The sequence below is a fragment of the Astyanax mexicanus genome, chromosome 22 (assembly GCF_023375975.1).
Source record: "Astyanax mexicanus isolate ESR-SI-001 chromosome 22, AstMex3_surface, whole genome shotgun sequence".
Classification (NCBI taxonomy): Eukaryota; Metazoa; Chordata; class Actinopteri; order Characiformes; family Acestrorhamphidae; genus Astyanax; species Astyanax mexicanus.
Window position 1 is genome coordinate 5,447,664 of NC_064429.1, and position 19,336 is coordinate 5,466,999.

Genomic DNA, 19,336 nt, shown 5'->3' on the forward strand with positions numbered 1-19,336 from the left:
AAAAATATATATATAAATTAAAAATACAAATTTTCGGATCGCAAAAGAGACATACTTAAGAGTGAAAAAACAATCTGTAAAGATATGGTTCATTTTAGAATTGCTGGTACACATCATCGTTATTTAATTATTTTGTGGGAGGTTCAAGCTATATTACAATAAAGGATTTAACAAATAATCAATATATTGCAGTTTAGTTACATATTAATGTTGATTTATTCTCAATACTTACATTACAATACTAAATAGTAAAATAAGAAAATTGACATATCTCACTACCTGGGAGCAGATTACAACATTTCTTATTAAGTTATATATTAGAAATATATTAGAGGTTGATCGGAACATATAATATACTGTACTTTCTAACAAACGCCAGAATTCCGAAGGAAGTAGAATAAGAACTACATTTCCCATGTCACCCCGCGGTACAGTGCGGAAGTTATGTAGCCTACTTAGCTTAGTTAGCTAACGATGCGGCCGCTGTGCGCTGAGGAGAGTCTGGAGGTGCGTTTTATTGAACTAACTGAACTGAATTTTAGTAACGTTACCTGAAGGATTTAATCACTTTATGGTTTAAAGTTTTGTGTCTCTAAGCCGCGCTGCTGTAAACTAACTATATAACCCCATAACTACTGCAGTTACAGAGCTGTAAACACACACAGACACACACTTTATAATAGCACTCACAGGGTTTATAGTGTGTAAATCAACGAATAGTTCAGTTTTATTTTAATTCGGAAATAAAATGAAAAAATCCTGCTAAATAAATCCAGTTTTAGAGCATGAAGATGGTTTTAAATGCTATTGACTGTGTTTGGTGCTAGAGCCTGTTTTTACATGGTCTAAACTGGGTTTTAGATGGTTTAAGATGGATTTTAGATTCTCAAAGATGGGCTTTTAGATTGTTGAAGCTGTTTTTAGATTGTCTAAAATGGCTTTAGGATGGTCTAATTTGGGTTTTAAATGATCTAGACTGTTTTTTTAGATTGTGTAAAATGGGTTTTATGTGGTGAAAACGGCTTATATATGGTCTAAGAGGGATTTTTGATGACCTAAACTGGATTTAAGATATTAAACTTTAATTTTTTATGTTCTAAGCTGTTATTTGATGGTCTAAACTTGGTTTTTGGTTGTGTAAGTTGGGTTTTAGGTGGTGAAAACTTTTTAGATGGTCTACATGTGTTTTAGGTAGTCTAAAATAGGTTTTAGCTTTAGATGAAAACTGATTTTCAGATGGTATAACTGGTTTTCGATTGTGAAAACTGTTTTTAGATCGTTTAAGAAGCTTGTAGAGGCTCTAAACTGGGATTTAGAGTGTGCAAACTGGGTTTCAAAACTGGTTATATATACTCTGTACTTGTTAGATGGTCTACGCAGGCTTTAGATGGTCTACGCAGGCTTTAGATGGTGGTAGCTGAATTAAGATGGTCTAAACTATTTTCAAAAGGTGAAAACTCGTTTATGATGGTCTAAGCTGGGTTTTAGAGACCAAAACATACCTTATACTGCTAAACCGTCTAGTTAACTGGTTCTGGACCAGTGTAATGTTACATTTGATTTTGGCCATGTTGGTTATGATGGACATGCCTTATCTTACAGTTTGCTGAATATGATTTTTATGGTAGACTGGCTTGTCTTGCTGGTCATGTGGGACAGGTTGGCGGACCAGCTGGGTCATACTGGCTTTTAATATTTATTTTGGGTTTTAGGTAGCCTAAGCTTGTTTTAGATTGTCTAAACGGTTTTTAGATAGTCTAATCTGGGTTTAAATGGTCTAAAATCTTTTTAGATGGACTAAATGTTTTTTTTTTAGATTGTGTAAGATGGGTTTTAGGTGGTGAAAACAGTTTTTAAGATTTTCCTAGCTGGGTTTAGATAGTCTAGGCTTGTTTTAGATTGTCTACAATGGGTTTTAGATGGTTTAAGATGGGTTTTTTTCGAGGGTCTAAATAGTGTTATAACTTAGAGAACTGGGAACACTTGGTTTTAGATGGTCTTTGCTGGGTTTAGATGGTAAAAAACTGATTTTAGATATGTACTGGTTTAAGATGGTCCTACAGTCCCTAACGTGGTGATCAGCAGGTTAAGAACCCTGTCTTTTAATATTGTGATGTATTGTTTTCACGGTATCTTCCGGCTCTCTCATTGCATGATTATATACACTGTAGACCTTGGCTTACATCATTTATATTGATATTAGAATTATACTGTATCAACCAAATTAAATTTAAATTTAAATTTTGCTTGTAGCGTCCAGCCCTAGTTGACACTGTCTAACAGAGTTGAGCATAAAATGGTTTATTGTTGCTCCATATTCAGTTGCCTGGAGCACAGCAGCACCTGTTCAGCTCCTCACATGAAAGTGAGAACGAGGGCTTCAGTGCTGGAAAGAAGAAGTGAAATCAGGAGGGAGGGGGTTTTAATCACCGCAGAGGGGCTGTTTGCCGTGTGATGTCACAAAAAGGAGAACCGTCTGCCCCATGTGAGAGTGGGAGGCCTGCTTTTTATACGTGTAGATCTTCAGGACTTACAGTCAGTGTGATATTGCAGAAGCAGTGCAGATCAGATTTATTTATCTGAGACTTTCAGAGAGGTAAGTCCTGGATTTAGAAGATTTAGGCTCTTGGTCTGTAGCTTGATCTACTAAATATAGCCAGTATAACTGATTAGTGAAGTGTGAAAGTGGAGTGCTGGTTTCATAATGGTGATAGTTGATTGGTTTGTACAGGAAGCTGTTATGTTGTTTGTGAATGCTAGTGGTGTAAAGATGCAAATAGAAAATATAGGCCTGTGCAGATACTGTATACACATGACCTTTATACATTGTGTAAAAGCAGTTGTTGTAGTTGAGGGTTTTCTTTCCTTTATTTAATGTTGGTAATTTCCAATTTCCTCTCACTAGTGATGCACTCAGTGCTGGGTAACTCCTGCAAGTTTTTTTTTCTTTTGCTGCCAACACAAAACAATAGAACATAAACACGCTTGGAGGTGAACACTAATATAAGCCTACAGCTAATGGTTATTTTTCCCTATCGATTATTCTAAGGATTATTAGTTTACTAAGTTGATTCACCAGATTTTTTTTTATTGTTGTGTGTTTGTTGGTCCTTCATTACATTAATGAATGCACTATTTTTAATCATTTATTGATTTTTTTTTTGTTTCTTTTGTTTTTTTCTGATGGCAAGCGACATGATCCAGGATTTAAACTGGCTCTACATTATGAAATTGGCGTACTTCTGTAATCAATGACATTGACTATGTCATTAAGTTTCCCCAGCCCTACTCTAAATACCTATTTAGTTGTGCCACCTAACACTCACTAGCATCACCAATGATGAGTGATGGGGGAGAGGAAGGGCCATCCTACCAATCCAGAAAGAGAGAGGATAGTTAGGCTCCATGTGGCTCCTGTTCGGGTGTGCAGGTGGGACACCCAATAGAGAGTCGGAATGGTATATGTTTATACTTCTCTACATCCAATCACAATCAGATTCACTCTATCTGGATGGAGAGATTTATCTGGATAGGGGTTTTATTGAATGATAAGAAGCCAGAATGAAAACGAGCTGAAATGAAAAAGGAGTAACGTAGCTATTTTTATAATGTAAGAAGTAGAAAGTTTAGATAATTGTGTGAAAATGTAAGAAGTAGAAGTAAAAAGTCAAATGTAAAATAATAACTCCGGTAAAGTAGAGAGAACCACAGTTTCTACCTAAGTATTCATTGAGTTGTCTTTGCTGTTAAGGTTTCATTTCTTTCATCTGTGTTTTTCCAGGTTTCACAATGAAAGGCACAGTGGCTTTCTACACAGCCCACCTGCTGTGCCTGGTTCTGAGTGTGGTGTGCGTGGTGCTGGTGGTCTACTGGAACTCCAGCTACCGCGGGGGCTTTGCATGGGACCACAAAGCCAAGCAGTTTAACTGGCACCCCGTGCTGATGGTGTTGGGGCTGGTGGTGCTTTACGGCAATGGTGAGGCTGTTTATAGTGTTATAGCTTGTGTGTATGTAGGCAGCACAGGTGCATTTTATGGTCTCTGACCTCAAAAAAAGTTCAGTTCAATTCAGTTCACACTAGTAATAATTCAGTGCATTTCTATAATCTAAAAAATCTGTTTGATTAACCAGTATCGAGAAATTTTAGTTAAAATCCAACCAAACTAATATTTCAGTGTGTAATAAATGTAATTATTTTGCTTATTTACAGAAATTGCACGTAGACAAATACACTGACATGCCAGATGTTATGGGACAAGAACTAGCACTGTGTCCCATGACTTTTGCCATATCTCAGGAAAGCTAAACTCATGAATGCTACACTGACCTGTGGGATATGTGGGATGTGTGGGATCTTCTTCATTGTATGTGGATGTTATTTCTGAATTTCTGCCAGAACTTGTCTTTTCTAATGGACACTTCTAGCCAGACACTGCCGGTCACAATCATTCTCATGCACTGCACTGTCCACTGTGAGTGATAATGCCTTCTGTGAAGTGTACTAGGGCTGCAACAACTGATTCAACTCTATTATTAAAATGTATTTTTTTGCTTACTTTATGTTCCTAGAGCCTGATAGAGTAGTTAAACAAGAGTATATTTATATCCCACTCTTGTTTAATTAACACAATAGCCTTTGAGTTTTCCCTTGCACCTTAAATTCCACCTTAAATAAATCTGGCCACTCCAGCAGCAGTTCCAAATTGAGCTGTAGTTTTAGTCTAAACGTAATCAAACATCATTTTTTTTGTGTCTTTGTTACTAGAGCCTGGTAGAGTAGTTAAACAAGTTAAGTCTCATTTTTAGTACATTTATAATTCACTCACATTTAACTAGTTTTCATTCCACCTTAAATGCGGCGGCAGTTAGCAACATTAATAGTAAAACATTTTGAAATAATAAATTCAACGACTCTTAATGTCGAAATGTTTGAGAGTCACAGCCGCATGTATATTTACTATACATACACTGCTATTGTGTTATTAAACAATGAGAATAATATTATTAATATAGCTCTTGGGTTACTTCCTCATTTATAAATGATTAATATGTTTAATAATGTTAGATTGTGTGTTCCTTATGCAATTATATAACATTATTTCTTTAAAATATTTCATAAATTACTTAAATTATATTAACAGCTATTTCTATTTTGTCACATGTAAAACTGTGGATTGAGGAATGACGAACTATAGAAATGAAAAATCTCATCCATCTGCACCCACTATCAGGCCTCAATCCAGCTCCCAAAATTCACGTTGCCTTGCCATGAGCACGCTGGCCAGTGTTTTACCTTACTGACAAGATAACACCTCACAACTTATACAGGTGTGGGCTTCGTAATCAATTTACATTCCGCTGACCCATGCTGGTGTATAGGCCTTTTTGAAACCCACTACATATATATATTTTTTGCTTGCATTTCAACTGATTGTGTGATTATTTATTGATTTATTAGTTTATAGATGTTAATTAAACAGTGCTAGTAATATATGGCCACCTCTTCCCAGCTGAAGTTATTGCTCTTGATTCAGATTTGCACGATAATATTCTGTGTTTGTTGACTAAACATCGAGGGCGATAGGAACGAGAACACGGGAGTTAACGAAACTCTACATAGAAAAAGGAACAATAAAACCAGTAAAACCTAAGAGGGGAAATCCAGCAAGGCCCAGGCCTGCCATTATCTTAAAGCTGCAGAAGTTTACCATCACCATGGACTGAGAAGCTGATATCCAAGAAAGCACCTCTAAACTTAAACACCGTACAGTACACAGACAGTGAACCTTTTAATCCAGTGCACCTTATGCATGAATTCTACCAGTCAGGTTGTGAAGAGCAGTAAAGCCACTCCACTGAAGTACAGCATTATACAGGAGATTTAGTGAAGTTTCTCCAGCACTGAGACTGGAGCAGTATTGGCATTAGCCGTTAACGGCAGCACTGTCTCTTTCAGCATACAGAGGTGAGTATATCGGATTGTAATCTGCGTGTTTACCATTTTAAAACAAGCTATGTGGGACGAACCACTAGCGAATAGCACCCTGGGTTAACAGAACACTCAGGGTTCCTAAGTGTAGCTCTGTAGGGCGGCAATTACTAGCGCTAAGCACTGCTAACCGTGTCTAGCTCTGCTGCTAACTGCGGTACAATATTGGAAATCTAAGCTTACAGTAAATAAATAAAAGCACTTTACTCACCCATATAAACAGTTTTCAGGAGAGAAATCTCTGTAGATTAACATCCAGCACTCTTTTGACTTGTATTTTTCTTTTTTTGTTTACTTAGGTGCCTCCCCCAGCTTCCCTATTAGAAGGGAAACATGGCGATACTTTTGTTCCTTACTATTGTTGCTTAAAAATGCTCCTTATAATCTGTTGCACCTTATGTATGAAAATACATGCCCTGTCCTGAGGTAATATTTCATGATGCACATATCGTCGCTGTCCAATGAAAAACACTTATCTCCAAAACAGCAACTTTACATGAGAGAGAAAAACCTTTTTTAGGTTTTAAAGAGTTTATTTTTAGGTCATTTTGAAGAGTTTCTATTGGTCCGTTTACCAAGACATTTTGGCTCAGTGTAAGGGACAGTTTGTCTTTTCAAAATTATGTAGTAAACTAAAATCGACAAAAATGGAGAAGTGTTTTTCATTGGACAGCGACGATATGTACTTTTGGTCTTTTGGCATGTCAGGGAAGTCATTTAAAGCATTTTTTTTTTCTAGATTTTACGCCAAGTAAAATATCTTGACTTATTACATTGATGTTTAAGAAAAGAAAAAGTTAGTAATATTTATTATTTGGTTTAAAAACACCTCTTATACTAAACAATTCCAGCTGTTTGGGCTGTGCTATGGTTTTATAGTATCTCTGAGAGGAACCTGTAAAATATCGGTTCACATATTACACTAGTATTAAATTAACCAATGATTTTTCTTTCTGGAGTACAGTACTAGTCCCAGTCATTAAAATCAGTTCGGTTTATTCTACTCCTCCTCTCCGTTTTCCCCAGCGGCCGTGGTGTACCGTATCCCGCTGACCTGGGGTCAGAATAAGCTGCCGTGGAAGCTGCTGCACGCCGGTCTGCTGCTGCTGTCTCTGATCTTCGCCGTGGTGGGCCTGTGTGCAGTGTTCGACTTCCACAATGCTGGAAACACTCCTAACCTTTACTCCCTGCACAGCTGGGTGGGCATCACTACCACCGTCCTGTTCGCCATGCAGGTACGCATAGTAATATATAGTTTCATCTTGGCTGTATTATAATGTTACGGGCTGTATAACCTGCATTAAATGACAAATGCTGGCACCCATCTGCTCCCAGAAAAGTCTCCATTCATTACCCTGTAGGTAGAAGTATAGATACTAGAGTTTAAAATGCTTCTGTGGAAGTTGTAAAAGTATAAACTCAATCTTTTTACGTAAAAGTAAAAGTGTTTAAAAAAGTACTGGTTTTAAAACTACATAAAGTATAAAAGTAAAAGTAATGTAATGGTAAAAAATAAAGCCATTAGGGAAAATGCCAAGGCCAAACCACAGGGTCCTATAGTGCACTACCCCCTCCCCAAAACACATTTTTGGTTCTGGTTTGTCCAACACTTTAGCTTTAATGTCTAAATATTAAATTCACAATGTAAAAAAAAAAATCATATAAGAAAGAAACACATTGAATGAGAAGAATAGGTGTGTCTAATAAAAGTTTTCTTTACTGTGCGTCTGTTCTCTCCTCCTGGGTTCAGTGGGCTGCAGGTTTTGGAGCGTTCCTCCTGCCCTGCTCTCCGATGGCCTTGAGAGTCTTTGTTAAACCTGCTCACGTGTGGATGGGATCCACTATCCTGGTCCTCAGCGTGGTGTCCTGCATCTCAGGCATCAACGAAAAGCTGTTTTTTGTTCTGTAAGTGAAAACAAATCATTCCTTTACATAACACTCGACATCATGCCTGACAACAGCCGAACCAGACCACCAGAAACAATTGGGTTGGTTGCGTTCAGTAAAATGTATAAACGTTTTTATTTATAGCTGTGCTTCCTCACCAGTACAAGCCCTTTCATATTTACAGGAAGCGTTTGTGACATTTCAGCATAATCTTAATGATCTGCGATTAGTCCTTAATGATCAGGAAACAAAATATAGGCTGTTTTCCAAAAATCTGACACATGACCTACATGTCTCTCAAATATGTACACAAGAATTAGTTTCATCTTATAAATACTTATTTGCTAGATGACAAACTCTCTTTTAAAACACATATTGAGTATATCACTTAAAAGCTAAAGCTGAAAATGGGATTTTATTTTAGAAACCGTTCTTGCTTCACTCAACAGGCTAAGAAAAATTTAGTTAAAGCAACCTTTTTAGCAGTTTTAGATTATGGGGATATAATATACAGACTTGCCCCAAAGACGACACTGCAATCATTAGATTCTGTTCATCATTCTGCATTGAGATTTATAACAAGTGCCAATTTCTTAAAGCTCACCTTCCGCGAAAATCCGATTTTTCTTGTTTTTTTGTGGAATACAGTAGGTCTCTCCGAGTTGAATGTGTACACCTGCACATTAAACTGTTTTGCAGCCCCCATTGTCTGCAGGAGCTAAGCAAAGAAATCCCCCCTCCCCCCTCCGAAAAACGGGTGAATTTTGAATTATCTTTCTGCCTACGTAGGCAGAAACTCACAGACCAGCCCACCTTGGCTCGAGAAACTCCCAGAGGCGGAGCTGAAGCGACGCAACATCACCGCTCATCAGTTAGGAGGTGGGAGGCAGTGAGCGGCAGAGTGGTGGAGGGGCGTCGCAGTGCTCCTAGCCAATCAGAGGAGAGATATTTGCATGCTGTTTGCATGTATGAATATTCATGAGCAAAGCTGGAATCCGGTCATTTTGGACACACCCCTAAAACAGTCCATTAAAAAAGAGCTATACAGAGACACCTGAGCACTTTTTTTTTTACAAAAACGGCTCACATGTCATTCATTCATACTAGAGACCACAACTAGACATTTTAAAATGAAAGAAAAAACGACGGAAGGTGAGCTTTAACAGTTCTCTGTATAATTTACGCTCTAGTAGTTATATAACACTGGATATTCCTCCTGTTCGGTCTAAATTTGGGAAGAAGTCTTTCAGTTATGATGCACCTTCAACTTGGAATAATCTTCAGAAACATTTTGATTTGATCAGTTTATTTCACTGAAGGAATTTAAATCATCTGTCACAAATGTTTATAAGGGTGTAGATTAGTTGATTTTGTGTTTTTGTGTTGCTGTCTTGGCCAGGGCTCACTTGTAAAAGTGATTTTTAATCTCAATGTGACTACCCTGGTTAAATAAAGGTAAATAAATAAATAAATAACAATATAGATTTACTCTATTTACTCTTTACTCTTAGTTTCTACACACATTATTCATTTAGTCAGCTTCACTGAGCACAGAGGAGCACTTTATAGTTCTACAATTTACTGCTAGTCCACTCTATTACACACTCCTGCCTACAGCTGCACCACCTTGTAGAAAAAGTCAGAGACAGAAGATCTAAATCTGTTGCTGCACTATTTGCAGACCTGCCATAATGTACGAATTTTTCATAATGGGTACGCATTTTGACCACCTAGTATGTTTGTATGAATCCAAAAATGTTCAAAAGTATGCATATCGTCTTGGACTTGAGTGAGTTTGTTTATGGCCAATCTGTTTATCTACGCTGACTTATGTTCTGATAGCACAAATGCTAATCCAGCCAGTTACTTATTAGCCATCCGCTAATTTCCTCCACGCTTCCTTTTCCTCTTAACTGTCGACACACCGTCACTGTGCTGAAGACTCTCAGGTGCTCTCTCACTTGCTCTGTCCCTCTTTCTGTCTATTCATCTACACTAGTTTTTTTCCTCCACTAAAACACCTCCATCTTAGGTAAACTCAGTAACTCAGATTTTAAATATATTCTTTTTAATAAGCATCAAAGTATATCATCATAGTTATATACTAGATATATTGTAATACGGTAAAAAAAAGGCTCAAGTTTGTGATACCTAAACCACACTACACTATTATTTCTACCTCCCTCCTAAACATACAGGGAAATATTAAAATAATATAATTTTAATTATGATTAATCACAGAATTTTGTTTTAGTTAATTCAATTAATTTTTAAGCGATGTCATGTCAATTTGCCCATTTAACATAATTCTTGGGGGAAATATGAATAAAAAAAGTTGTCAGGTTTGAAATGCCTTAAATAGATAGTTTCTGTGAGGGCTAACCGCAGCCACTAAGTTTAGGAGATCGCTGGTTCGAATCCTAGTCATGCACCTTGCCATCAGCTGCTGGAGCCCTGAGAGAGCACAATTGGTGTTGCTCTCTCTGGGTAGGTGGAATAAATGTAGCTCTTTCCCCTCATGACTCCCTGGGTGATGTCAATCAGCACAAGTCGTGTGAAACAGATACAGAACTACAGTCTGTAATTATTATACAACTACAAACTGTTCCTAAAAATAATAATAGTGGGAGTAGAAACAATCATCATTGCGTCATAGTTTCATCATGCTTGATTGCTCTTTGTCCTTTGCTTCCTCCTGGTCATATGATGCATCACATGGCTTGTTGTCACTATCTACAAGGAACTTAGCTTCTTGTTGTCAGACTGACTTTTGACTTTTGTATCAGAGGTGTGTTTTTTTTTCTTTTTTTCCAGCTTCACTTCTGCAGTACTGTGGGTTTAATCACGCCTCTGCATCACCTGATATTACACTCATAATCAAAAAATAGCATCCAGAAGGGTGTGATGGAGTGCAGTGTTATTTGTAAGGAAAATAAAGGTTATAATTATTTAAAAAATTGCTAAATTACTAAAATGTTTTCAAAATTTAATTTAAAAGAAAGATTCACCACTACTGTGGATATTATGGTGGTAATTCTGACTAGGTAAAGAGCATTTTATATCAACCGCACTGTTAGTGAGTTTCTTCACAATGTAATCATTTATCTACACTATAATACAGTTTGTTTGTTTAAACACTGGGTGTAATTTCTAACAGTAGGCCTGAATTATATGCAAATCCTATGTAAACACTGTCTCACGCAGAGGACAGCCTGAGGTTATTATCTTATCTGATAAGAAGCTCCGCACACTTTGCATTGCTGTATGTTTTCTCTGTGAACACTCTCTGGGAGACACTGTCCTCATACAGAACCTGCTCTGTGATTGGCTCCTTCCTTTAGAAAGAAGAGCACCAATGGGACGCATTCCTACGCCGAGCTGCCTGCAGAGGCAGTGCTGGCCAATTCTCTGGGAGTAGTCATCGTCGCTTTCGCTTTGGTTGTGTTGAAAATCCTGGCCAATCAGAGCTGGAGACGTCCGGATCCAAGGAGCGAGGAGGGGGAGTATAGGGTGGGTGTCTACAGACAAAAGATTTAGCATGGTGCCTTTGTTTTAGACAGTATTACAATAATAAAGCAGTTTATGATCAAAAGCAGTTTATTTTGTACCAGTTTTATGCTATTATTTAGTTTAACAGATTATATTTATTTCAATCCAGTGCATCTCATTCACAGTGCTTAATAGCCACTATTTTTAGGCTACACTGTAGCACTGTAGCACTGCAGTGAAGGCCTGAGAGGAAATAAACCAGGTCAGTGTGGTGTGAGTGTGGTGATAGGCCTAACTGCTACTTGTTTTCTTGTGTTTTTCTTTCCAGTCATTAAGAACGGACGAACACTGACCCCTGGAGGTGTGTTTACAGACTGGACTTCGGTGGATGTTTATAAAAGCTCCGTCCCATCATTTTCGTCACTTTTTAAATATAGATGTATCTATTTTTGTACATCATGTATGAGTTGACACTCACTAGGCCTTTCAGGATTTCTGCAGGGAGTTTATGTGCTTTCTAGCATTTAATAATTAGACTTTTTGTTCTTTTATGCAGCATAATGAATAAATGCAGCTCTGAAAATGAAGAAAATAATATAAAAAGAGGATATAATATAAGAATGTAAAAGGTAATCTTATTGATCCTACATCTGGGGTATTTTCATGGAAATTTCAGTGGTAATTCTGGATAGAAATCTCTAAAGTACAAAAAAAGAATAGAAATAAAATAAGAATAGAGAAAAAATAAGTGGATAATCCATTTTTTTTTAATAAAGGCTAATTATCTATCATTTGTTATTAGACATTTTCTTTATTGCTACAAATGCCTTCAGCTTGGGCAATGAGAAAATAATATAATATAATGTATTTCATATATTTAATAAATTATAATATATTCTGCCACACTAGTAGAGCAAATGTAATTTTGGATAGAAGTATCCAACATATCCAAAAAAGACAATAAACAGAAAAATAGATAAATGCATAATTTTACAATAAAATGGCTTAGCTTCTCTACATTTAACTTTCTATTTAGGTCCTTACTAAAATTTAATTAATGCAATTTTGTTAATATATGATAGTAGATATAATAATCTAAGGTAATCCTCATATAAGTTACATCTGGAATCTTATTTTTAGTTATATTTAGTTATATTTTAGTTCACAGCAGCAGAGCAATGGACATTTTGGATAAAAGTGTCTAAAGCATCCAAGAAAAAACATTTCATAGACACATTCACACATTTCATAAAACCGAGAGACGATTATTTATTTAAGAGAATATAATATATAACTTGCTGTCTTGAAATTGAGGCCTTTATTTTTTCCTTTGCATCTCCTTTATTATATGTTATAAACATTTGCAGCTTGCAGAAATGAGAGCACAATATAATAAGATGAAGATAGTGCTTGATAGTCTAACATCAAGGATGTATATGTTCGGTCACAGCTGGAGAGCAATTGTAATTTTGGATACAGATATCCAAAATATTCCAATATATTTATGTATTTTAATAATGATGCATTTGACATTATTGTTTTCATTTTTTAAGAGAAGAGAATATATTTTTAATGTTTATTTGCATCAAATGTGGGTCAAATCTTTAAGCTTTGTTGGTGTCAGTTATGTTCATGTGAAACAATACAATAAAAATACTATAATATAAAGCCTAAATGTGGATCTCTCTCTCTCTAAATTATTATAAGCTGCGTATCATCTCTGCTTTGCATGACCCAGCTACTAATTCTCCATGAGTCTTTGTTCCTCAAACCGGTTCAGTCCGGTTTTGGGCTGAGGGAGGGGGGCCAAAGCACCAGTCAAAACAGCAGTCTGCTCCAGCACAGCGTGGCTCAGCATGGCTTGGTATAGGACGAGGCAGCAGCCAATAGGAATGAAGAGGAAAAACCTGGACCTGTCAGAACGCAGCGCTGCTGTCTTACAGGATTTGCATGCGGGCTGTATATAAACACGTTTGCTTAGCATTAGTTATGCGTTGTTTCTCGTTTCTTCGCATTTTAACTCAGCTTTCCCGCGATGCCGGAGCCAGCTAAAGCCGCGCCGAAAAAAGGCTCGAAGAAGGCGGTGACCAAAACCGCCGGGAAGGGCGGCAAGAAGCGCAGGAAGACCCGCAAAGAGAGCTACGCCATCTACGTGTACAAAGTCCTGAAGCAGGTGCACCCAGACACGGGCATCTCCTCCAAGGCCATGGGCATCATGAACTCCTTCGTCAACGACATTTTCGAGCGAATCGCCGGAGAGTCTTCCCGCCTGGCTCACTACAACAAGCGCTCTACCATCACCTCGAGGGAGATCCAGACCGCAGTGCGCCTTCTGCTGCCCGGAGAGCTGGCCAAGCACGCCGTGTCTGAAGGCACCAAGGCAGTGACAAAGTACACCAGCTCCAAATAGAGAAGACGACCACCACAGTGACTGACCAGCTTAACCCCAAAAGGCTCTTTTAAGAGCCGCCCACCACACTATAAAAGAGCACAATGTTCTGTACTGTTGTTTAAAAGAAATTGTATGTAATATATAGTTAATATAATATATATGTATGTGGTATGTGATTAAATTGCTGAATCTTACACTGAATTAGCACTGAAGTTGTTGGCCTATACATTTGGCACAAGCTCGGTTGGCATCACTGCACCAATACTACAGTAGCTATATATATATGTTAAAAAGAGTTTATTTCAGGTAATATTGTAGAACCTTTATGAGTCCATTAAAAAAACTGTTACAGTGTAAGGGTGAGTTTGTGTGTTCAAATTATGCAGAAAACTAAAATTCGTCAAAAATGGATATACTTGTTTTTTTTTTTTTTTATTAGACACCAACGATATACATATACTTAAATACACACATATAGGATGTATACATAACTCGTAAATAAGAGTTATTGACATAAGGACGTTAAGGAGCTGTAATACCACAAAACCAACCACCCATCATTCACCCTATATAAGACTTTTAGTATTTTATATTTTTACAATACTATCTACATGTGTACATTTACAATAAGCTGTAAAATTAGCAAGCCACACCATTAATTAGCAATGATTTGACGTTGTTATGATTAATCTAATAAATCCAGTCGAATAAATACTCAAATATATCACAATAAATCCAAAACAACCCTCAAAAATCCCAGTTTCAAATAAACAACAGTATCGCTGGCACGCTGCCAAGCGTGCAGTGTCTGATTTCAACTAGGTCCGCGTCCTGTGTATATAAGCTCCCGACGTGCGCGCTCGGCGCTATTTCATCTACTACGTTACTGACGAACAACAACACCGAGAACTCCGTGCGAGAATGTCCGGCCGAGGGAAAGGCGGTAAGGGGCTGGGGAAGGGAGGCGCCAAGCGGCACCGGAAAGTGCTCCGCGATAACATCCAGGGTATCACCAAGCCGGCCATCCGCCGTCTGGCTCGCCGCGGCGGCGTCAAGCGTATCTCCGGGCTGATCTACGAGGAGACCCGCGGCGTGCTGAAGGTGTTTCTGGAGAACGTGATCCGCGACGCCGTCACCTACACCGAGCACGCCAAGCGGAAGACCGTCACCGCCATGGATGTGGTGTACGCCCTGAAGCGCCAGGGCCGCACGCTGTACGGCTTCGGTGGCTAAAGCTCTCCCGGACCTCCCGCTGAACCCGAAACTCAACTAAACAAAGGCTCTTTTAAGGGCCGCCCTCATAATCTGTAAAAGAGCAAAATCCAGCATATAGAGATCACAGGGAAGCTTCCCTCTGTGCCTTATGTTTAACGGTAGGCTTTTCAACAGCTTTAATAATAAAAACATAATGGGAAAAAAATCTGTATATTTTACGTATACAAACATGCTTCTGCATTCAGTTTTAATGTAGATAATTTGCATACACGATGCAATTTAAACGAATTATGAACAAGAATTGTGTTAGCATTTTGCTAACAGACTGGTTATTCCAAATAATTTACTTTCAATGCTAAAACCGGATAATTAAATCTTAGTCATTGTAAACATTTTAATTCATTGTGTTGATTTATTAATTCATACAATTATTAATAAATCGGTGAATGTTTCTTTATCAGAATTGTTAATAAATCAAGATGCTGTAATTGTAACACTGTCATTAAAGGCTACTTCATGAAAATATTGTTTGTTTTTGTTTGTTTTTTACAAAAACAATGATTCCCCATGCAGGTTGTTTAGGCTGACAGCCCTTAATAATAATAAAAATAAAGAATCCGCATTATACAAAGTAACCTGTTATTCTAAAACATCCACATCAAATGTTAAAACAGGCTCTGTAAATCTCTGAGATTAAATAATAAATAATACAAGTAATAATAAATTCAAAATTATTAAACCAAATTATTTTGTTTGTTTTTAGTTTTATAACATGCCACACAAGCATTAACTGATGTCCATTGCACTTTTTTTTAGGTTAACTGCCCTAAATAAATAAAGTTAGCATTATGCAAGTTACCTGTTATTCCAAAACATCCACGTCAAATATTAGGACAGACTAATTAAATATCTATCATAAAAATTATTTTAATTCTGAATAAACTTTGAACTGTGTTGATTTTTAAAATCATACAAGTTCAAATAAATGATTGTACATTGATCACTGTAAACAAAAGAAGATGCTGTAATTATATATATATCTATATATATTTCTATTATATATATATATCTATATATATATATATATATATATATATATATATATATATATATATATATATATATATATATATATATATGTGTGTGTGTGTGTGTGTGTGTGTGTGTTGCTGTTGTTTTTAAAAGCTCAAAGCTCATTTCCATAAATTCATGAATGGCATTGTTTAGGCTTTGATTGTTCTAGCTTTATAACAAATTTCCACAAAAGCATTAACTGATGACCCCTGCACATTGTTTAGGCTGATTGAGTTTGATCAAAGAGATAATTAGCATTGTGCAAATTAACCTTTTATTCCAAGACAGCCACGATAAATGTTAAAAGAGGCTAAATAAATATTAATCAAAAAAGTTATCTTTTATCCCAGCATAATAAATTGTGTTGATTGATTAAATTATACAAGTGATAACGTTAATAATTGAATATGATGTGATTATAATCCTGTCATTAAAGTACATATATTGTATATCTAGACTGCATTTAAACAAAAAGATAATAAGCATTGTGAAAATTAGCTTGTTAAATCAAAACAGACACGTTAAATTTTAAAACAGCCTCCTCACATCTAAGTCATAAAAATGTTTAATTTTAATTCAGCATAATAATGAATAATTATTATTATGCCGATTATGCTAATTTTTCTAATTCTGGGATTTTTATTTTTGTAGTCTGATTAATATGATTGTAAACATGATTGATCAAATCATACAATTTATATTAAATCTGTGTAAGTTTTTTTTATCATTGTTTATTGCTAATAAACAAACACGCTGTAATTATATAATACTGTCATTAAAGCTGCTTAGTTAAACTTAAAACTAATTGTGTTATATTGTGTATTTTATTTTCTTTGTTTTCACAATTAGTGGAAAACTTAGACAAATGAAACTTGGTGTTAGCATGAAGCTAATCAACCTTTTATTACAAAACGATTATGCTCTACAGAATTAGTTATATAAAATTTAACTAGCTTTATTAGCTATACTTATTAAATAAGCACTTTCCCCTTAAACCTGTCAAAGGATGACTAGTTTTATTTGTTTTATTTTTATTTAAAAAAATAAATTAATTAATATTTTTCCTTTTTTTGGGGATTAAATTACTTTATGGGACATTTTATTTATTATTTTTTATATGCTTGTTTGTTTCTTTATTTATTTATATGATTGCTTTGTTTGTTGTTTTTAAAATAATGTAGCCAAACCAAACGTGATGTTAGCATTACGCTAATAGTTTGGTTATTCAAAAACAGACACGTTAATTGTTAAAATATTCTCCTAACTTTAAACAGATTAAATATACCACCGTATTTGCTTATGAGTTTGTTAGTTAGTCTGCATCAGTCTTTTGATTTCAAGGAAAAAATTAGATACACTTAAAAATGATTTTCTTTGAGTTTCTTTGATTTTACCAAATTGAAAACCTCTGGTACATAATCAAGAGGAAGATAGATAATCAAAAAGATTCGTTATTTTTCTCATGTTTTTATTTTGTCATTAGGCTGCATTGTTTTTTTTTTGTAATCTCTGAACAATACAGTCAACCAAGCAAGGTGGTTAGCATTGAGCTAATTAGCCTGTATCCAAAACAAACATGTTGGAATTTAAAATAAGCTCCTCTCATTAAAGCTGCAAAAAAATGCATGCTGACTAATTTTTTACTTTTATTTATTTGTTTAATTTTTGACACTGACTGACCAAAACCTACTGTTAGCATTAAGCTAATAAAGCTAACATATGTATGTATGTATGTATGTATGTATGATATATTTATGTATATTAAAGTCTCTTTTAACCTGCCAGACAATACACTCTTTCTAAAATTAGACAGCATTGTTTTTGTTTGTTGTTGTTGTTGTAATAATAGTTCAGCCAATCAAAACCTGTTGCTGGTATCCAGTTGCTAATTTAAACAAATTCTATGTTAAACCTGTGAAATGCAAGAGACAATATGGCTATTTTAGCTTTTTGCAATTAAAAAAAAGAACTGGCCAACCAAGCTATTATGCTAATATTACGTGCTCTTACATAAAAATTAAAACTATAATGTTTGTTTTTTTATTTTTGTTTTGCTTTAGCTTTCCCATTAGCATTAATTGATGCACATTGCACAATGTTTAGATTGATTATGTATGCACTGTTAGCAGGTATAATGCTGTATATTTAAAACATATATATACATATATGTATTTGTTTTATTTGTAATATGACTGTAGTGTTGTAGTTAAGATACTATGTAATTTTAGGAATATTATTGATTATTTGTCATTAAAATAAGAAGATAAATTGGCCTGATCCTGGTAATTTAGGTTATTCAAATTTTTTGTAGTTCTGTAATTTTTTCCCAAAAATTAATTAATTCTAACAATGCATATATTATATCTGTATATATTTGTATAGATCATCCTTATTGTTAATAAATGAAGATGATGCAATTATGATGCTGTTATCACAGACTGTTTTATTAAAATACAAGACATGTTTTGTCATGTATTGTCTTTTTTAATTTTTAACTAATTCGTTTTAGTACATATTTGCACTTTAGCAATATCTAATGCATACTGGACAATGGTTAGAATGATTATATAACATATATATAGAATAACTGCCATTTTTCTTCTGTACAGTAATTCTAAAAAAATCTGTAATGTTGTGTTGCAATATTTGTGTAGGAGTATTTTACTTGTCATTTAAATGAGAAAATAAATTGCTGATTAAAAAAGTTTTATATTAACAAGATTTATAAAAACTTTCAAATTTTACATTTAACAATTATTATTAAAAGCAAGATTCATTAAATCACTCAGTTTATGTTTTGTTTTGTTATTGTCTGTTTTAACATATTTCCACATAAGCATACATTTTTGCCCATAGTGCAATGGTTAGACTGATTATATTTGACCAGAAATATATAGTGCTGTGCAGTAAGTGTAAAACATAGTTTTCCCCTATAGTTTTGTGTTACATTATTTTTGTAATTAGTAGCTAGCTGTTAATATTATCTGGTATAATATCTACAGTAGGCCTACGCGGATTAAATTAAGATATTACTTATTACTACAGCATCTAGGTTGTCTACTATCACTCATTTCTTTATTCATCACAGAACACATGCAGTCCTATAGTGTTAGCTAACTACAGCTACGTATTTGTAAATAAATTAAAAGAAAATGTATTTTAGTAATTTTAAAAGTAATTTAGTATTTTGTTTTTAAAAAGTCCAGCTGCTCTGAATATAAACCAGAACCATGCCATTAGATAGGCTGTTTACTGCTATACACAGAAAGGAGGGGCACAGCAGGCTGTGT

General features: G+C 35.4%; 3 protein-coding genes across 4 annotated transcripts; all 3 read left to right on the forward strand.

The window, feature by feature from the left end:
• Positions 1 to 435: 435 nt before the first annotated feature.
• On the forward strand, positions 436 to 12,059 carry LOC103029030 (lysosomal membrane ascorbate-dependent ferrireductase CYB561A3). Of its 2 annotated transcripts, none has more exons than XM_007238119.4 (6): positions 436 to 507; positions 3,782 to 3,976; positions 7,016 to 7,224; positions 7,740 to 7,894; positions 11,218 to 11,386; positions 11,694 to 12,059. In XM_007238119.4, exons 2-6 carry the CDS (start codon positions 3,790 to 3,792, stop codon positions 11,715 to 11,717), a joined length of 744 nt encoding a protein of 247 aa, XP_007238181.1. In that variant the 5' UTR covers positions 436 to 507; positions 3,782 to 3,789; the 3' UTR covers positions 11,718 to 12,059. The 2 variants fall into 2 exon arrangements, with proteins under 2 accessions (XP_007238181.1, XP_015458173.1); XM_015602687.3 differs by lacking the exon at positions 436 to 507 and adding an exon at positions 2,474 to 2,596.
• Positions 12,060 to 13,340: 1,281 nt separating this feature from the next.
• LOC103029339 (histone H2B 1/2) lies at positions 13,341 to 13,951 on the forward strand. Its single transcript, XM_007238120.4, has one exon. It carries the CDS (start codon positions 13,401 to 13,403, stop codon positions 13,773 to 13,775), a length of 375 nt encoding a protein of 124 aa, XP_007238182.1. The 5' UTR covers positions 13,341 to 13,400; the 3' UTR covers positions 13,776 to 13,951.
• Positions 13,952 to 14,543: 592 nt separating this feature from the next.
• On the forward strand, positions 14,544 to 15,495 carry zgc:153409 (PLN00035 family protein). The gene has a single exon (XM_007238121.4). The coding sequence runs from the start codon at positions 14,679 to 14,681 to the stop codon at positions 14,988 to 14,990; it is 312 nt and encodes a 103-aa protein (XP_007238183.1). The 5' UTR covers positions 14,544 to 14,678; the 3' UTR covers positions 14,991 to 15,495.
• The last annotated feature ends 3,841 nt before the right edge of the window (positions 15,496 to 19,336 follow it).

Excerpts from the sequence above, each read along its gene's own strand:
- LOC103029030 (XM_007238119.4), top strand. The coding sequence starts at position 3,790 with ATGAAAGGCACAGTGGCTTTCTACACAGCCCACCTGCTGTGCCTGGTT. Across the intron at positions 3,977-7,015 it reads GGTGGTGCTTTACGGCAATG|CGGCCGTGGTGTACCGTATC; the intron begins GTGAGGCTGTTT and ends CGTTTTCCCCAG. Across the intron at positions 7,895-11,217 it reads GAAAAGCTGTTTTTTGTTCT|AAAGAAGAGCACCAATGGGA; the intron begins GTAAGTGAAAAC and ends TCCTTCCTTTAG.
- LOC103029339 (XM_007238120.4), top strand. The coding sequence starts at position 13,401 with ATGCCGGAGCCAGCTAAAGCCGCGCCGAAAAAAGGCTCGAAGAAGGCG.
- zgc:153409 (XM_007238121.4), top strand. The coding sequence starts at position 14,679 with ATGTCCGGCCGAGGGAAAGGCGGTAAGGGGCTGGGGAAGGGAGGCGCC.